This window comes from Canis lupus, chromosome 4, assembly GCF_048164855.1.
Source record: "Canis lupus baileyi chromosome 4, mCanLup2.hap1, whole genome shotgun sequence".
Classification (NCBI taxonomy): Eukaryota; Metazoa; Chordata; class Mammalia; order Carnivora; family Canidae; genus Canis; species Canis lupus.
In genome coordinates, this window is record NC_132841.1 from 11,049,598 (window position 1) to 11,070,011 (window position 20,414).

The 20,414-nt window shown below is 42.7% G+C and overlaps 1 protein-coding gene across 1 annotated transcript; it reads left to right on the forward strand.

Annotated features, from left to right (window-relative positions):
- The first annotated feature begins 19,683 nt into the window (after positions 1-19,683).
- Positions 19,684-20,177, forward strand: LOC140631480 (large ribosomal subunit protein eL43-like). The gene has a single exon (XM_072822848.1). It carries the CDS (start codon positions 19,859-19,861, stop codon positions 20,129-20,131), a length of 273 nt encoding a protein of 90 aa, XP_072678949.1. The 5' UTR covers positions 19,684-19,858; the 3' UTR covers positions 20,132-20,177.
- The last annotated feature ends 237 nt before the right edge of the window (positions 20,178-20,414 follow it).

Here is a 20,414-nt window from a genome sequence, read left to right on the forward strand (position 1 = left end):
TTAAATGTGAATATCCCTTACAAAAGAATAACTTCTGGGATGCCTGGGTGGCTCAGTGGTTGAGTGTCTGCCTTCAGCTCAGGTCTTGATCCCTGGTTCCTAGGATGAGTCTTGCATCAGGCTCCCTGCAGAGCCTGCTTCTCCCTCTGCCTATGTCTCTCTGCTTCTCTCTGTGTGTGTTTCTCATGAATAAATAAATAAAACATCAAAAAAAAAAAAAAAAGAGAGAATAACTTCTAGGTTTTCAGAGCTTCTCCTGTGTCTGCTATTTCTTAAAAATAATCAGCTCAAGATAATCCTTATGCCAAAGAGGCATATTTTGGGGTGTCATATTCTCCCTTTCACTGGTTTTCTTAGCAGGGAGGGGGTGAAGGAAGGTATCAAAATCACTGTGGGCTTTTAAAAAGTTCTCATGTTGACCTTCTTTCTAGTGGGCATTTCAACATATAGTGGAAGAAGAAAGAGGGCACAAAGGGCTCACATGCACATGTGTGTGTGCGTGCACACACACACGTGTGTATTTTTTCTTTTTTAGAAAGAAAAAGATCCCTAGTTTAATTATCATCTCTCTTAGCTGAGAAACACTGGACCAGATTAGTAATTCCTAAGCTCCTAGCTATTTCTAAGAATTCCTCAGGCTAGATTAGTTAAGAATTCAGATTCTTGGACCCCTCCTCAAATCCACTCATTTGGAACCCCTGGAGGAGGACCTAGGAATCTGTAATTTAATAAATCTCCTGGGGTATCTTTAGACTCAGCACCTTGGGGAGACCACTAGGCAGGGGTTCACTGGGTAGTCTCCAGCTCCATGTTGAGGTCCAGGGAGCAAGATGCTTTAGGTTTGGGGGATGCTTGGACCCCTCTTTAGATCAGCCCTTCAGAATTTCACAGGGACATCCTACGTCCCCCCTAGCCTGGGAAGGCCGCTTACCAGTCAATTCCTGCAGCACAAAGCAAAGGGTGCTCCATCTGATAGGAAACAGACACAACTGTGCTTGGTCACGTAGCAGGGGAGGGGAGGCAAGATAACCTAATTCACTGTGCCTGTACAAATATGATGTAAAATCAACATGCCCTCTGTCGCAGGGTGGAGAATAAGGGAGCCCACAGCAGTCTGCAAAAGGACCAGGCATCAGCTCACTGCCCAGGCCACTTCAGTGCAAAAGGCTCAGTACCAAGCATGGCTGAGGTCCTTTTCTAAATGTGTGTGATCATCCTACCCAGGCCCTCTCCTCTAAGCCAATCCCTTGCAAATTCTCCATGTATTAAAAAGATAAGTTTCTGCAACCCTGTTTTGTTTAGCATTTGGAGCTGTCGTTTGACATTAGAGTGTCAGCAAAGGAAAAGAGAGTTGTGTCTGACAACAAATAACCCGAAGTCTCATGGAAAGCTCAGGGCAATGGCCAATGAGAGTGGTCAAATACTGCAATGTCATGATCTCTGCCTGTCTGGAGAGACCCACTGACTGTGGAAGACCACAGAGAAGAGTTTCAAAAGAAAAGATTTTCTTTCTTTTTTTTTTTTAAGATTTTATTTATTTACTCACGACAGACACAGAGAGAGAGAGAGAGGCAGAGACACAGGCAGAGGGAGAAGCACGCTCCATGCAGGGAGCCCGACATGGGACTTGATCCCAGGTCTCCAGGATCAAACCCTGGGCCAAGGCAGCGCTAAACCGCTGGGCCACCGGGGCTGCACCTCAAAAGAAAAGATTTTCTTAAAAAAATACCAAACAACAATAAATTCACAGCTGTGTCTTAGATGGTAGACCAGGTGGTACAAAAAAAAAAAAAAAAAAGCTGCAGAAATTACATTCAAAGCAGAATGGATTTTATTTCACACTGAGAAAGAGAAGAGCAGCTATGTACCAGGGGCTGGCCTGGTCCTCTTGGCTGAACACTCACACCTGACCAGTGGTGTCCTTCTGTTGAACAGAAACATTTCTGTAGAACACCAACTTCAAACCAAGACCAGTTGTGATGGAGCCAGACTAACACCAGATCCCTCGGGATCCATCTGAATTCAGCATACATACTGTCCAGCCACAAAAGACCAAACATGCCCCCCTTCCATCTCCAGAACACTCAGCAGCCGCTGCTCATTCCCCAGTTCTGGGCTTGGGTCTGGGCCTCACCATCCTGCATTCTCAGTGAGATTTACTAAGATACCCCATCATAAAATTACCTCTGCTCTTGTGGCAGCTTCCAATTCAAGCTCCTTGCCTGAAGCCTATCCCTTCACTGCCCACCAAGGCCCGAGTCATTCATGTCCTTTCTGACGGGGCTCAAATGCCCAAGGGTCTCTGATACATTACCCCCTCACAGAAAACAGTTATCAATTCAACTGGTTCAGCCCCAGGGGCCTCCTGGCCCTTGGCTGGAGGGCTCTGACAATGGAGTCTGAAATGCAGACACAGCAAAAGCATCTTACAACACAGAGAATGTGGGGCAGCATGGAACTATATCCTGTTTTTAAGCTAAGATGGCTTCAGAATATTTGGTGAAAGGAAACCACACATGCAAGGGTGCTGGCTGCAGAGAGATGCTTGTGTCCATGGGAGAGGAGTTGGATGGGGGTGGAGCACAAACTGCTTTCAAAATTGATTGAAAGACCAGTTTTTCTTCTATAACCTCTCAGGTTGGTAGTTAATCCAGTGACTTAACCACTTTTTCTCTCATTTATCTTCTGTGTGTGAGTAAGAGAGAGAGAGAGCACTTAAATTCTACTCTCTTAGCAAATTTCAATTAGACAGTGTCGTCAACTATAGTTACCCATTTTCTGATCATAACCTAAATTCCCAGGTGTTACTAGCTGTGACTAGCTGGAAGGCCTAGAAAATCACTTGCACAGTACTAGACTGATGTAGAATGTTGGTGCCTCAGTTGTGCTCATCTGTAAGTTGTTCATCTTGCCCTCTCCCCTGCTGAACTATTGTTTTCCCATAAGGGGCTTCTGGACATCCACATGCCCAGGACTCAGGCAGAAGATGGCAGTACAGATCCTCCACCAACTACATGGTCCTGTGGACTCAGAAACAGCACTGTTTGAGCCCCCAGCCTCACAGAATCCCTCCTTGGAACCTCATGGGCTGGACCCAAGGCCTCACTCTCCTTGGTTGGCCTTTTATCTCAATAGACTCAATTTGGGAGATGGACACACACTCCCCTCCCTTTCCATTGGCATGAACCATTCCTACTTCTCCTTCAGGTAAAATCCAAAAGTACCAAAGTGAATAAGACACACAAACAAACTCTTCTGGGGCTCTCCATCCCCTATGTGGTGGTTACTAAGTTCAGCAGAGCCCACAAATCAGGTAACTGTGTTAGGAAATGCAGAGGGTGAGCTACAGATTTCTAAATAGACCATCTGGTTGCAATTCCTTGATCTGCCATTTGCTGGCTTGAGTGTGTTCTAGACTTTCTGGGCCTCAGTTTTATGGTTCAAAAAATGAGGACAATAATAGTTCCTTCTTGTTAGAGTTCTTTCGAGAATCAAACAAGATCATCTAGGTGTAGGGACTGTCACAGTGCCCGGTATACACTAAAGTCTGTAAGTGTTGCCTTTTGGTCATTGTCAATCATCAATCAATTCACACATTCAGAAAGCAGACATACACAGAGAGGAGGGAGGAATGGAAGCTGATTTGTTTTGAAGTAAACCCGGCCAAGGAGGGGGATACTAGGGTACTGCCCATTCAAAAAGCAGCACTAAGCAGGGCTCAATGTTCACTAACCCCTGTACCCCCTTGGCCAGGGTCCTGGCTGTATCAGTGCAGAGGGAGAGGCTCTGTTTAACTTGGCCACCCAGCCAGCCTCAGGCTTTGCAGGTGAGGCCCTTTAATGTTTTCTGTCCTGTGAAGCCGCCAGCCTTGATTTCCTTAATCACTAATTGGTTGGGATTCTCTCAATTTGGCTGTACATTTCTGTTTCTGTGGGTTTGGGCTGAGCATCAACATCCACATTTCCACTTGTGTGAATAAACTTAGGTAAACGCAGCCATCTGGGAAAGGACCCTGAGATCCATTCCCAAGCCGATGAGATGCTAATGTGGGGAGAAGAGAGGAAAGAACTGGGACAGAAACACCAGTCAGGTGGATGAATTTGAGTTCTCAGCAAAGGCGTCGTTGGCAGCAAAATAGCTCCAAGGTGGGCAATGGGGAAGGGGGTGGAGAGGAAAGAAGGGGGGTTGTTTATCAATGGGGCAGTGTTAAATCTGGGGCAGTAGTCAAAATGTCCACTTCTTCCTTCATGCTCTGCCTGGATAAATGAACATTCTTCCCAGCTCCCCTGGCAAAAGTGCCTTAGATGAGGGCATGAGGAAAGACTGTTAGGTGATAGGAAGCTTCATTCCCTTGTCTCTGTATCCTGCCAAAGTGGGGGGCCATCACAGAACCAGGACTGAGGGGCAGGAGATCTGTTCAGCGTCTGGTTTGTCCATTGCCTTTATTTATGTACCGTGGAGTCAAAGACATTTTATTTCTCTCCTTTTTTTTCATGGTGATATTCATGGAGACTAAAGGCAAGGTTGCCAGATTAAGCGATTAATAGTACAGGATGCCCAGGTATATTTGGAAAATGGCTCTACCTGCCAACCTTTTGTAGTTTATTGAAACAAGCTGAATTCAGGACATTTAGGAAATCCTGAGAAAGTCAATAGAGGATGAAACATCATTAAACACGGGACACATCCCGGCTCTATCAGCAGCCCCAACTAAAGCCATCACATTGAACAGCCATTTTGAGCCGTGATAGACACAAAGAAGCTAGCGCAACATGGAATATACATACATGTGCTTACCACCAGCTGCTTATTCATAATGAACCAGTTTATAACCTACTATTCTCCCCAAGAGTTCAATACAGAACATCTCTGTGTTGATCATGAACTAGGGAATGTGGACACCGACTACTGTACCATTGATCATTCTTGGCAATCACCCATCCATCTACTTGACTAGATCTCTTAAGGAATCCACCCGCGTCAACCAAACGCAGATGGTGTTTGGAGCCTAAGAATCATAAGATTGGGTTTTAAGTCTTGAAATAATGCCAGTGCCTCAGAGCATCATTATTCTGAGTCATCTGTAGGCCAGGAGATATGAGGACAGGGACTTTGTCTTGTCCTTCTTTTGTATTCTGTGCAAATGCTAAATAGATACTTATTGACTGATTTCCAAAATTAACTCTTTTTAGATTATTAGCTATTGAAAAGAACATTTTTATTTCTCTGTCCCTTTTTTAGATCATAATTCCATGCCTTACTATAAATTTTATGGGATGTGTAACCAGCCAAGATTACTAAAATATGTATGCATTATTATTCTAAGTAATAGCAAATTCATAGTTCTGTTGATCAAACGGAGGCAAAAAAAGGTTAACTCCCCAATCAGCTTAGGTAGTTTCCCAAACACTAGTTTATTGGTTGAAAGAACTTTTTGCTTAGGAACATAGGAACACAAAGTTCTATAGGTTTAGGCAGCAGCTCAGGGGTTAACAGTGAGGGCCTGGCAACAGAAGTGGAGAAATCCTGGGACAGTAGTGATTTCAATGTTACTCCAGTCCTATCTGAGGGAAACACTTCATTGGTAATAAAACACAAATATGGTTATAGAAAGCCAGCTCTTTCAATGGAGAATTAATGTTTACTACTTTCATTTACATGGAGTATGTTTGTTATTAATTGCTAATCTCTCTCAAAGCCAAACTTAGTGGGTGATCACAATACTGATCATTAAAGAGGGAGGAAAAAAAACCTGCCAATAGGTCAGCAATCACTTGTTTCAGAAATATTTATTGAGCAGCCTGTGGGTGCTAGGTGGTAGGGGTGCCTAGCAGGTTGCAGGGGAGGGATTGGTAGGAGTATACAGCATGCTCCTCTTCCTTATCACAAAGCCAATGGCATCAGGAGGGAATCCTGGGTCCATGTGGAAACCCAGCTAGTCAGCGCAGACTCTGCTCTCTTCTTCAGCACCCGACCTGGGGGTTATTTAGGGTTCTGGGTCAGCCCCCTGGCTGTTCCCACAGTGAACTCATTGATTTTCATGCAGTTGGGAGCTCTGATGGGCAGCAGCCTTATCCTTGCAGAACTCACTCCAGTCAACCTACAAGAGCTGACATCATGTGGAAAGCATTGGGAGGCCCACTGAGCCCAGGTGGGCAGTGCAAAAGAGACCAGTGTTGGAGAATGGGGGGCCAGGTGGGAGAAGGACCTTCCTGACACATATAGACATACATTCCTGCATGATAGATGACAACCTCCAACCTGACTTGTTTGGCTGTCAAGAAGCTGATGAGGCTCAGCATGTGGTGGAGACGGACCAAAGTGTAAGTGGAAAATGGAAGATGTTTTTATCTGCCCAGAAATAGTCAAATACATACCCTTTGCAGACTTTCATTATAAGCTTTGGGGAATAGGAGGTTTCTATAATGAATACACAGATCAAATGACAAATGAATAATAGAGAAAAATAAGTTCTGGAGAAAAGAAGGCCCAAATATTTGAGGGCTACTGAAGGCATCCAGATAATCTCAGTTTTCTCCCTCCTTGCCAGGTATGTCCCCATGAACTGTATCTACCTGTCTCTGCCACAAGGAGTAAGAGCAACTTGTAAGTACAGGAAGGAGAGACTACTTCAGCCTGAGTGAAGGGGGCCGATTTCACACTGGAAGTGGTCACTGAGCCTGCTTATGGAAGATGAGTCCAGTTATAGATAAGCAGATGAATGGGAAGTGAGTGGGTTGACTGGGCGGAAAGGCATGAACAATGGTATAGAGGGGGAAAAGGAGTCTAGCAGAAGGAGTATTCCTACATCCATATATATGCCAAATAGAATATATTATGTGTATAAAATCATAATAAATATATGTTACACACACACATTTGCACCATAGTGACCAACTTTAGGATCTGGGAATATAATCACTATGGTATATACATGTAGTTTATACAGCATACATATATATATATATTTATATATGTATACATATATATTTAGTCACTAAATATAGTATATAAAACATATGTAATCACTATATATATTTACTATAGTATATATACTCTACAATTAAGTACAATCTTTTTATTTTTTTATTATTTTTATTGAGGTATAATTAACATTCAATGTTATATTAGTTTCAGGTGTACAATATAGTGATTCAACAATTCAGTATATTACTCAGGACTCATCACATTGAGTGTATTCTTAATTCCCTTTATCTATTTCACCCATTCCCACACGTACCTCCCCTCTGTCAATCACAAGTCTGTTCTCTGTGTTAAGAATCTGGGGTTTTAAGGGGGCCTTTGTCTCTCTCTCTCTCTCTTTTTTTTTTTTTGTCTTTTTGTTTTGTTTCTTAAATTCCACATATGAGTGAAATCATATGGTATTTTATTCCTTTGACTTATTTCACTTAGCATCATATCCTCTAGGTCCATTCATGTTGTTGCAAATGGCAAGATCTCATTATTTTTTATGGCTGAGTGATGTCCCTTATATAGATATATACCATTTTTTTCATCTATTCATCCATGGATGGACACTTGGGTTGTTTCCATATCGTGGCTGTTGTAAATAATGTTGCAATAAACCTAAGAGTGCATGTATCTTTTTGAATTGAATGAAATGAAAAATGTTTTCATTTTCTTTAGGTAAATACTCAGTAGCAGAATTACTGGATTATATGGTAATTCTACTTTTAACTTTTTAAAAGGAGCTCCATAGTGTTTTCCATAGTGACTGTGCCAATTTGCAACCTATCAACAGTGCTCAAGGATTCTCTTCTCTCTACATCTTCACAACACTTGTTATTTCTTGTCTTTTTAATTTTAGCCATTCTGACAGATGTGGCATGATGTCTCGTGGTTTTGATTTGCATTTTTCTTGATGATTAGTGATATTCAGCATCTTTTCAAGTGTCTGTTGGAAATATGTATGTCTTCTTTGGAAAAATGTTTATTCAGGTCCACTGTTCATTTTTAATTGGATTATTTGTTTTTTGGTGTTGATTTGTTTAAGTTCTTTATATATTTTGGATATTAACTTCTTATCAGATATATCATTTGCAAATATCTTCTCCCATTTAGTAGGTTACCTTGTGGTTTTGTTGATGGTTTCCTTTGCTGTGCAAAAGCCTTTTATTTTGGTGTAGTCCCAATAGTTTATTTTTGCTTTTGTTTCCCTTGCCTCTAGATACATATCTAGAAAACTGTTGCTATGGCCAATCTGATGTCAAGAAATTACTACCTATGTTTTCTTCTAGTAGTTTCATAGTTTCAGGTCTCACATTTAGGCCTTTAATCTATTTTGAGTTTATTTTTGTGTATGGTGTAAGAAAGTGGTTCAGTTTCATTCTTTTGCTTGTAGCTGTCCAGTTTTTCTAGTAGCATTTGTTGAAGAAATTGCCTTTTCCCCATTGTATATTCTTGCTTTCTTTATCTTAGATTTTTTTTTAATTTTTTTAAATTTTTTTTATTTATTTATGATAGTCACAGAGAGAGAGAGAGAGAGAGGCAGAGACACAGGCAGAGGGAGAAGCAGGCTCCATGCACCGGGAGCCCGACGTGGGATTCGATCCCAGGTCTCCAGGATCGTGCCCCGGGCCAAAGGCAGGCGCCAAACTGCTGTGCCACCCAGGGATCCCTCTTTATCTTAGATTAATTGACCATATAATCATGGGTTTATTTCTGGGGCTCTCTATTCTGCTTCATTTATCTGTGAGTCTATTTTTGTGCCAATACCATACTGTTTTGATTATTACAGCTTTGTAGTGTTTTTTGAAATCTGGGATTGTGATACCCCTAGCTTTGTTCTTCTTTCCCAAGTCTGATTACTTTGGCTATTCAGGGTCTTTTGTAGTTCTGTACAAATCTTAGTGTTATTTGTTCTAGGTCTGTGAAAAATACTGTTGGTATTTTGATAAGAATTGCATTAAATCGATGATTGCTTTGGGTAGTATGGACACTTTAACAATATCTCCATAAACATGGGATACATTTCCATTTATTTGTATCATCCCTAATTTCTTTCATTAATGTTTTATAGTTTTCAGAGTATATTTCTTTCACCTTCTTGGTGAAGTTTATTCCTAGGTATTTTATTATTTTGGGTGCAATTGTAAGTGGGATTGTTTTCTTAATTTCTCTTTCTGTTGTTTCATTATTAGTATATAGAAATGCTACAGATTTCTGTATATTAGTTTTGTATCCTGTGAATTTACTGAATTCATTAATCAGTTCTAATAGTTTTTTGATGGAGTCTTTACAGTTTTCTGTATATAGTATCATGTCATCTGCAAATAGTGAAAGCTTTACTTCTTCCTCACCAATTTGGATGCTTTTTATTTCTTTTTGTTGTCTAATTACTGTGGCTAGGACTTCCAGTACTGTGTTGAATCAAAATGGTAAGAGTGAACATCCTTGTCTTGTTCCTGATCTTGGGAAAAGCTCTTGATTTTTCACAATGAAGATGATGTTAGTTGTGGTTTTTCATAAAAGACCTTTATTATATTGAGGTATGTTCCTTCTAAGCCTCTTTTGTTAATAGTTTTTATCATGAATTGATGTACTTTGTCAAATGCTTTTCTGCATCTATTGAAATGATCATATGGTTCTCACTCTTTCTCTTATTGATGTGATGTATCACACTGATTTGCAAATATTGAACCATCCTTGCAGCCCTGGAATAAATCCCACTTGATCATGGTGCATGCTTTTTTAAATGTATTATTGGATTTGGTTATTAATAGGTACAGTCTTTTTAAAGATGACAAATTCTTTTAGATCCTGGGACTAGTCTCTCAACCTTCAGGAGTCTTCAGATCAAGTATATGAAACACTGAATTATTATTTAAGAGAGTTTGGCAATCACTTGTCCCAACCTGATCATAAATAAATATAAATATAATATAAAAATAAAACATGAACACAGCTACTAAAGTCTTCTAGATCACCTAAATGATCCAGAATACAGTTATTTTTGAATTTCTAGATTATTGCAGTGAAAACAAAATAATTAGGAGTATATTTACCTAGCAAATCTGTGAGAATATGCATACAGAGCCTCAGACACACATGGGGAAATGGAGAAATTCTGGTCAAGGACAATAACAAAATTCCTTTAGAAGAAGAAATGTCTCTTAGGTCTGTGAAACACCTTAATGACTTGTTGGTTATACAAAATTAACTTGGGTCTTGTCTGAGTAAGGGGAGTGGTGTTTAAGGCAGATATTTCTTTGTCTATGTTGTTTTCTTTGTGGTGGCTAGAAAGACAGAGGGTCTGGTTCTGGGTCCTATGAATTGAGAGAGGGAATGGGCTCCCTACAGAGCATAAGGAGTCCAGGAATATGGTGGTAGGCTGGCACCAAGGAAAGGAGTTCATGGTTTCTTGGGAGAGAAGATAACCAATGAACTGGAGGGATGATGAATCCAACATTCAGTCAAAGATATTCCTAATCCCAAATCATAAATAACAGACTGATGGAATCAATAACTTATTATGCTTGGAAAATGAAGAGGAGAGGAAGAGGCTGTGCTCATCTGGAAAAAAGAATATAGAGAGAAGGGCAGGTCCAGGGATGAAAGGGGGAGGGGCTGAGAGTTAGGTAAGAGCAGGAATTTGGAGTGAGAGAGAGTGGGAAGGTGGTCAAGTGATAGTACCAGGAAATCCTGGAAGATGCTGAGCATCCCTCAGTCCCATGGGAAATGTGGGTTGGGCTATATGTTCAAGTTGCCTGTATGCAGGCAGTGACATGTTGTCTGGTCTTTACTTGTATTATTTATTTGTATTTGTAATTGCATTTTTACTAAAGTTTTTGTGTGTATTATTTTAATGATGTCTCTTCTGCAGTAGCCATGATTCTTTGAAGGATACTATGGACAGTTAAAATTGAGTTTGGAAGTCTGTGTAGAGGAGTAATCAGAGAGAAGTTGGAAGAAGTTGGTTAGAGCCAGATCATTCTATAATATTGTTTGTTATATATTTCAGAATACTTCAGTGTGAGCCCTGTACTCTGTTTATGAATGCATGGAGTTAACTTCACACCTTAGGAGTAGTGGTTAGTAAGCAATCAAGAGCTTATACTTGATAAGGGCTTTAGCAAGTGCTTCAATGTCATTGTATAAATCTGCACAGAGAGCCCATTATTTAGCATATCAGATATTAGAAATAACTTTTCATTAGTGAAATAAGTAACACTCAGGACATGCACTTAGCTAGAAATGTTGCATGAGGATCTGCACGATGAGGTATGAGGACACAGAGTGCTCAATTTCCCTCCCCTCCTATAGAGATTTCTGTAGGGAACTCTGGTGAGTCCTATGGCCTTACCTCACCCTCCCCAGGGGGATCTGTCTCATCTGGCCCAGTAGAAGACTGGGTGGAAGAACTCTTACAACATCAGCCCCCGAGTGGACCTTGCATGCAAGGTGCTTACTAGAGGCAAAACTGACAGCAGTATCTCACCAAGGTGACAGGACCTGGTGGAAGCACTATTTTAATGCCTGCTGATAACAGTCTCATTTGAGTGTTATGCTCATTGTAACATTCAAAGTGGCAAAAAGTCATTCCTAATATTTTCTGGTCAGTTTGCAACACACAGGCAGCCTTGACAAGTATGCAAAGGGTGTTTAGAATTTGAAACTCTGGCCATGAGGGAGTCATTGAAGATTTTGAAGCAGGGGAATGATACGGAGAAGGTGCTGCAGTGCTGAGGGCAAAGTGGCAGGGAGACAAGTTAAAACCAGAGAGTAGAGCCAAGAAGAGGGTGGACCCAGAGCTGGGGCTTCTGCAAGGTCAGAATCCACAGGATCCCCCAATTCTTCTGAACCCTGGGGCTGGCCCAGGACTTCCCGAGTCAGAGGGGATGTGAAGAGAAGCCAACTTAGTCGACCGTGACAAAACCGCGTTGTGATGAGTCAGGAGGAAATCTGTCCCAGACACATGGATTATATTTCCTCTCAGATATACATGGGGATGGGAGTGGGGTTGGAATTCAGAGTCAGGCCAATGTGAATGGCGGCCTGAGCTTTGCCAACTAGAAATGCTCACAGAAATGATGTTGAAGCAGGCAGGAAGGCTCGGAGGCTCAAACTCTCCTAGGGCAGGCTCATTAATTCTTGTCTCTTGTGAGAGAAAACTAGAGTCTGTTGGAATGGCCTCTGAAAGGAGCCAGTGTGAAAAATCATTTTCATAAAAAAATGAATGGAACAGGGACTCACCCTTGCAGATCCCTTGACCAAGGAGATGGAGCACTGGGCTCAGGACCACTTCTTGACTTGTGTTTCTTCTTCCTGCTTTCCCTTTCTGGCAGGGTCTGGCATTCTTGCCCCTGCTTTCTCTCTCTGAGACTCATTTCCTAAGTTTGGCTTCTTTTCAGTTGGAGGCTACATTTTCTCTGATCAAAACTCATTAACTGTGCAATGCACTAGCTATTGCTCCCTGGAGTGGGTTTTTAAAAGTTTGCAAAAAATGGAGTAGAACAAATAAACATGCTAGAGAAAAGCCTGGTTCCCCCACCTGCTCTGCAGCCCACCCCCAGCCTACCCTCTCTCTCCCAGGCTAGGTTTATAGGATGGGATGAAATGACTTTTAGAAATCTTTAACACAATGACTTTTTCTTGGTGTTTAGGCAGGTGTGGACATTTGGGGACCCAAGCTGAGGCCAGATTCTGCCTGTGGGTCCCTAGTGATGACTGATACCAGTGGGTTTTTTTTTTTTTTTTCTCAAGATCTTGACCTCTTTCTACTCACAGCACTGCCATGAGGAATAAAAACTATTTGTGAAGAAGAATTACAAATATAGTTAAGCATCACTGAATGCTTAGTGTATATGAGGCATGAGCCAGGCACTTCATGTGGAGCATCCCATTCAGTCTTCACAGCTCTTTGAGAGGGTGATTACTGAGCTCCCATTTTACAGATGAGGAAACTGAGATTTAGGGTAAAGATTTGACCGAAGTCATTGCAGCAGGTTGAATGGGGTCCCTGACCCCCAATATGACTGAATCCGTGGTCCTGTGAATGTGATTTTATTAAAAAAAAAAAAGAAAAGAATTTTTGCAGACATAATTCAGGATTCTGAGATGAGATCATCCTGGATTATCAAGGTAGGCCCCAAATTCAATGACAAGTATCTTATAATAGAAGACACAGACAAAACAGAAGGCTAGGATGGAGTCAGAGAGTAGAGTAATATAGCCCAAGGCCATGGAATGCCTGGCATCACCAGACACTGGAAGAGGCAAAGCAGGGTCCTCCCCCTAGGCCTCAGAGGGAATTTGGCTGTGCCCACACCTTGAATTTGGACTTCTGCTCTCCACAACTGAGGGATACATTCTCTTGTTTTAAGCCACACAATTTGTTCTAGTTTGTTGTAGCGCCCCTAGGAATCCAATATGGTCACAGAGCTCTTAAGTGATGGGGCAAAGGTGCTAGGAAAGTTAAAGCTATCATTATAGAAAAAGAACCAGTGACATCTAAAAGGAGTTATATTATCAAATGAAAGAAACAGGCTTTAGATATATATTTTTAACTTTTATATATTTATATACATTTGTATTTATACAAATCATATATATATATATATATATTTTAGAAAGAGGTTCAGTGGACTTATAGATGCACTTATTCACCTGACTGGTGAGATAGCAGGGCGATAAGGTGGAGCTTCTTGGAATACCCCAGGAAGCAGGGTTCCGGAAAAAGCCCCACTCTTTCAGCAGCTCTGGCCACCAGAATCCCCACATCCTCTACAAAAGCCTATGGATTCCTCATGAGGACCACAGAGTCCGCAATTAATTACTTTCATTTAGGTATTACATATGCATACAATTATGCCTCACATTGATAGATATATTCTAGTAAGGTTGTGAGCAAATGAAGTAATAAATTGCATTGTACTGAAAATGAAGCAGATGAGCTGTGGCTGTGAAGCTCACTTGGATATTTTTGTAAGGAAGATTATTATTTTGCTTTGCATCCACTCCCATTGTCTACTCTCTCTGTTCCTGAGGAATCCATTGTGGGTAGACTAGATTTCCTTGAAGGGGGGAGGCCTCCTTGCTCTCTCATCAGGCACTTTTAGCCTCTTTTTTTTTTTTTTTTTTTTTAAGATTTTATTTATTTGTTCATGACAGACACACAGAGGGAGAAGCAGGCTCGCTGTGGGGAGCCTGATGCGGGACTCGATGCTAGGACCCCGGGATCGTCCTTAGCCAAAGGCAGACGATCAACCACTGATTCACCCAGGCATCCAGGCACTTTTAGCTCTTATATGTAACTGCTCAGAGCGTTGGCGCACTCGCCCACACCTGTGACCAGCACCAGGCACACACTGGCAAGGTAACTCCCAGCAGGCAAAGCCTTTAGCAACTGTTCCCCTGGACACCCTGTCACAGAGGTAAAAGTAGAGGTGGAGAGAAGGGCTGATGTCCAAAAGGGAACCTACTACCCCTGCTTGTGGGGCTGAAGGGGGCCATTGCCGGGGAGGTGAGGCCAGGAGGGTCAAGAAGAGTTGCAGGTGGGCCTGAGAACACGGAAGGGGCCAGATCTGGGGTCTGAGGTCAGGTGTGGGCTACTGTGAGCTACGCCACTTCCAGTCCCCTGCCTCTAGCACCACCGGGGCACAGCAAAGATCCTGGGCTTTCTCTGCTGTGCCCACTCTGAGGGGACAAGCTGCAGGTGGCACTGCAGGTGTCAGAACCAAGGCAAGGAATGTAAGACAGGGTCAGGCAATTCCAGAGCCCTAATAATGAGCCAACTGTGTTGCTTAGTTTTGTTTTGTTTCTAGTGAAACACTTTAAAAGCAAAGGGAGGTCAGAAGTGAATTACTTCCACAGCTGGCTTCAAATTCTTCCACCTGGATTCTTTCTTTTAGTTTCACATTTAAGGTTTTGCTGTTTTAAAAAATCTAAATAAACGAGGCATTAGAGATAAAATGTGTTTTTCAACTACTATCTACACTAAAACCAAAAATCTCAAGCTGGCCACAGGCTTTGACCATTTCTCAAGGTCTTTTTAATGAAATATTGTCTATTGCTTTTAGGAACAACTTAATATTAGAATTAATCTATATCTAATCTAATATTAAGAATATTAAGAATCTAATATTAAGAATTGGCAGAATTTTTCCCTCGGTCCTAACAGTACCATCTGTCTAGTTTAAGTCAAGAGGATTTCCTTGTATTGTCCTAGGGAGTTTGAAGAATCTCCATGAGGACCACAGAGTAGACCTGGATGCTGCCTCACCAGGACCAAAGCAATCAGGACCATTCAGCCAGGGACAAGGCCAAACCCTAGCTACCATGACCCACGTGCAACTCAACACCTATGATCCAGGACATCAGAAGCTACCTTGTGGGGACACCTGGGTGGCTCAGTGGTTGAGCATCTGCCTTTGGCTCAGGTCGTGATCCCAGGGTCCTGGGATCGAGTCCCACATTGTGCTCCCTGCAGGGAGCCTGCTTTTCCTTCTGCCTTTGTCTCTGCCTCTCTCTCTCTCTCTGTCTTTCGCGAATAAGTAAATAAAATCTTTTAAAAAGGTGGGGGGGGGGAGAAATGACCTTGTGACTGCCCAAAAGGACCAGCTATGGGTGCTTATCAATTCTTATTTCCCACCATCTCCCAGCATGTGGAGAGATATTCATGGAGGAGACTTGAGCCCTCACCTGGTAACAGTGTGTGGAGCTCCAGCTCCCAGATAGAAAACAGAGTTGTACCTTCTCTGATCTACAGTCTGATCTGTCATGAGGATTTTTAAGGACTGATTTGATGAATAAAATATAAAGGTTTAGGGTGAACCCCAAATATGCAGGGTTCAAGAGGATAAGTAGCCCTTTGTATGTCAAAGATCCTTTCTGATAACCTAATCTGAGAAATCTCTGTTTCAGCCACATCTGCTGCTAGGGAATGCTGAAAAAATAGTGACTATAAAATGAAATGAAGCTTGGAGGTGAACCATATGAAATCCCGTGGATTGGGGGAGAGGTCACCCACTATTACAATGGAGTCTCGTGAAGGAGGGGGAGAGGAGGTGGAGAGACCATGAAAAATCAACAGTGCAGAATGAAAATGTGGGTTTTCTCTTGGGAAGCTCCCTAGCCCGGGAAAGAAGAAACCATGATCAATGAAGCTTTGCCTGGAGAGCAATACTGTTCACATTTGCATGTTAAACGGATTGAGGCTCTCCTAGGCTCCCGCTGGGGAGGGCTGTCAGAGGCAGCGCTAACATCTAATGGTTCCTTGCGTACTCCTTACTCTGGTTCAGAGCCCACAGCCTCAAAGAGACCCTGGTTTGCCGTAGGTGCTCAACAAATATTTGCATAGAATTGCATTTAAAAACTACTTTCTAAAAAAAGTAAAAAATAAAAATAAATAAAATAAAAGCTACCTTCTTGAGTGACCCCCTCACAAAGTCTGTGCGTCTGTGCTCAGGTATATCCTTATGCATATCTTGAATTCTGTGTGATCTGTACAGCAGCACTTTAGGAAGAGGTCGTTTTCATCTAAAAGCCTTCCTTGCATTAATTTCAGTTTTATTGCCTGCCCTCTCCCCACATTTGGGAAAACAGGCCTGAATTATCCCCAGAGCTGCAGAAACAGCATAAGGAGTTTGAGACAGGGTCAACCTTGGTTTTAACTGTGGTGACTTGCAAAAATCTAGCTTGCCCTTCCTAGGCTCTCCAGGTAGGGCAGAGACTCCTTACCCCTCAGAGCACTTGCGATGGGGGCCATGCGCTGGAGCTTCATGCAACTCACCTGCAGGATGCGTGAGGCTCTTGGGGCACCCTGTCTTTACACACTGTATGCATATCTGTCCTAGCACCATCCAGCCACTGTCCAGACCTCTATGTCCACATGCTTGGAATCTGGTAGCTCTGATGAATAAATTTTTTTCTTTTTTGTTCACTCAGTATATGGTTATTGAAGAACCACTTTGTTCCAAGCATTTCTCTAGGTGCTTGGGGATGCAGCAGGGACAAACTAGATAAAACTCGACCTTTATGGAGCTTACATTTTGGTGGGGAGGGATAGGCGATGATAAACATGATCAGTAAGTAAATGTTGTGTTAGAGGGTGATGTGCTTTGATTAAAAACAGAGCAGGATAGGGAGGATCCAGAGTGATTGAGGAGGGATTGAGATTGGAAGGAGGTGGTTGGGACAAGCCTCCAATAGAAAGAGAGCCAATGGCATCTTGGAAAGAACAGCTGTGGGCTCCAAGGAAAAGGCAGGCATTGGCTGTGCAAGAACCTGTCTGACTCAGTTATTTGCACTAAGAGGGAGAATGGGTGCAAGGGCTGCTGGGGAGAGATTCAATCATTAATTTTTGGATATTGTTTATGCAAACTCTGAAACCTTACAAATGGGGAGGAGGGTAAATGAAGAGAATGAACTTGACATAGATGACAGAAGGGACCTCTGCCTGGATACCAAGGGGAAGATAGAGGGAGGGTGGAGAGGAGGACAAGATGCATGTGTGCCAGGACCCTGCAGAGTATTCTGTGCCTTCCCACTGGGTGGGACCTAGGCTGGAGTTGCCCAGAGATGACCTCTGTGACTGGGTTTGGGTTGGCCTTGGTCAGAGAGCTGAGGAGGGTGAGTACCATCCCCTGGGAAAGGTCTCTGTCTTCCCCTCTACGGAGAAGACAAGGGCACCCTACATTGATCTTTGGAATGCAAGGGGATTTTGTCTGTCTGTTTGGTTTATTGATTGCATCTAAAGTGCCTGGGAAGGGGCCTGGATCATAGGAGGAGTTCACTGAATAATTGTTGAGCGAGTAAATGGATTCATCAAGTACTCATGGGCCACACTCTGAATTCCGCACTTGCTAGGTATGGAAAGCTCACAAGGAGATGGGAGTGTCACTCCTCCTGGCAACTCTGAAACCTGGTTCAAGAAGCAGCATCTTCCTCCAGCAAGCCAACGTGTCTCCTGAACTTTAGAGACAAAGACACAGGGATGCCTGGGTGGCTCAGCAGTTGAGCATTTGCCCTCAGTTCAGGGTGTGATCCCAGAGTTCTGGGCTTGAGTCCCACATTGGGATCCCTACATGGAGCCTGCTTCACCCTCTGCCTATGTCTCTACCTCTCTCTCTGTGTCTCTCGTGAATAAATAAAATCTTAAAAAGAGAGAGAGAGAGAGAGAGAGAGAGAGAGAGAGAAAGACAGAGTGAAGAGCTCTGAGCTTGGCATCAGGGAGCCCAGGTTTACTGGCCCCAGACTTGGCCAAATCACTCAACTTCTGTGAGCCCTTTCACCTGTGAGTTGCAAAGAATGGTGCCCTGCCAGTCTTGCCTGTTTCGCAGAGCACTTTTGAAGAGCACACAAATGTGCATAAGGAAGCACTGGGGACCAAACCACCATGCAGTGTGAGCCATTATTCTCTCTACTTTTACACTTGGAAAGAAAATTAAAAACAAAGTACAAAGAATATCATGACAAACACAGAGGTACCCACCCCTCCTAATAACAGGTGCTAATAATTGGTCATATTGCTTCATATCTCTCTGGAATAAAATCATGATGTATAAAGTTCAAGTCCCCTGTTATCCATGCCTTAATTTTATTCCTCTCTATCCTCCTCCTCAGAGACAATCACTATTATGTATTTGGTGTATTTTGCTTTATACCATGTCTCAAATATTTTGAACATACTGTTTATGGGAATCACAACATATAAACAACAATATAAAAAAATTTTAAAGCGGCACCTGAGTGGTTCAGTTGCTTAAGCATCTGCCTTTGGCTCAGGTCATTATCTTGGGGTCCTGAAATCAAGCCCCATGTTGGGCTCCCTGCTCAGTGGGGAACATGCTTCTCCCTCTCCCTCTGCTCTTGCCACCCCTGTTCATGCTCACTCTTTCTCTTGCTGTCTCTCTCTCTTCCTCAAATAAAAAAATAGGTAAAAATCTTTAAAAAATAAAGTTTTTTCAAAAAAAGTTTGCATAGGGGCATCTGGGTGGGCCAGTCGATTGAGCATTTGACTCTTGATTTCTCCGCAGGTTATGTTCTCAGGGTTATGGGATGGTGCTGGGTCAAGCTCCGTGTTTAGCTGAAAGCCTGCTTGAGATTCTCTCCCTCACCCTCTGCCCTTTCCCTGCTCTTTCCCTCAAATAAACACATAAATCTTTTTAAAATTAAAAAATTAAAAGTTCACATAAATAATACAAAATTTCTGTACCCAATTCCAAGTGTGTGTGTGTGGCTGGAGGTTTCCCGCACCACCAAGCAATTCTCCAATACCATCTGGGTGTCCTATAATTCATCTCAATTCTGACACTGTCTACCTGGAGACAACATCAGATTCCACAGAGTAAGGTTCAAGCCCACAAGACTGGGCACCTCCAGACACAAATCACAAGCCCAGGCTGTCATCTGTACTTGTCACCAGCTATTGATTGGAAGTTCCAACAAATCCCTCAATGGGTTCAATTAATTTGCTAGAGTGGCTCACAGAACTCAGAAACACTTTACTTACTAGAGTACTGGTTTATTACGAAAAGATATAAGTCAGGAACAGATGGAAAAGATGCACAGGGCAAGGTCTAGGGAAAGGGTGTGGAACTCCATGCCCTTTCATAGTGTGCCACTCTCCCCAAATCTCCATGTGTTCACCAACATGAGGCTCAAACCTAATCACTTTGTGTTTTTATGGGGGTTTCATTAAATAGGTATGGTTGATTAAATCATTAGCCCCACAGGGAGGTCACTCCCTGATTTAGGCTCTTTTTTGGGGGAATGCCAAGGAGAAATGAAACATGAGGGGCTGGCCCAGCACTGAAGATTGTTTTCCCTTAAAATCAATTCCAAACCCTGGGCTTATCCTGGATAAGCCTCTCTGGGCTCAGACCTGGTTGGTGGCAACATGGCCAAACACACCAAGAAGGTAGGAATCGTGGGTAAATACAGGACCTGCTATGGGGCCTTCCTCAGGAAGATGGTGAAGAAGATTGAGATAAGCCAGCACGCCACGTACACCTTCTGTGGCAAGACCAAGATGAAAGGGCGAGCGGTAGGCATCTGGCACTGTGGCTCCTGCATGAAGACCATGGCCGGTGGCGCCTGGACCTACAACACCACTTCTGCTCTCACAGTAAAGTCGGCCATCAGAAGACTGAAGAAGTTGAAAGACCAGTAGAAGCTCCACCATTTGAAACATTGCTAGCCTATAATAAATGGGTTAATTTATATAATAAACAAACAAACAAACAAAATTGGGTCCTTGGGGGAAACAGATGGATAGGATTGATGTATATTTGGAATTTATTTGGACTCTGACCAAAAACTACCGCAGAACTGACTTTCAAGTAAAAGAGGCATTTTACCTCTCTCTCTGTCACTGTCCTGGCCATAGCAAGAAGCAAGCTGATAGGAGGAGTGGCCCCCAAGGATGAAGCATTCCATGGTGCTTTCTCCTGCTC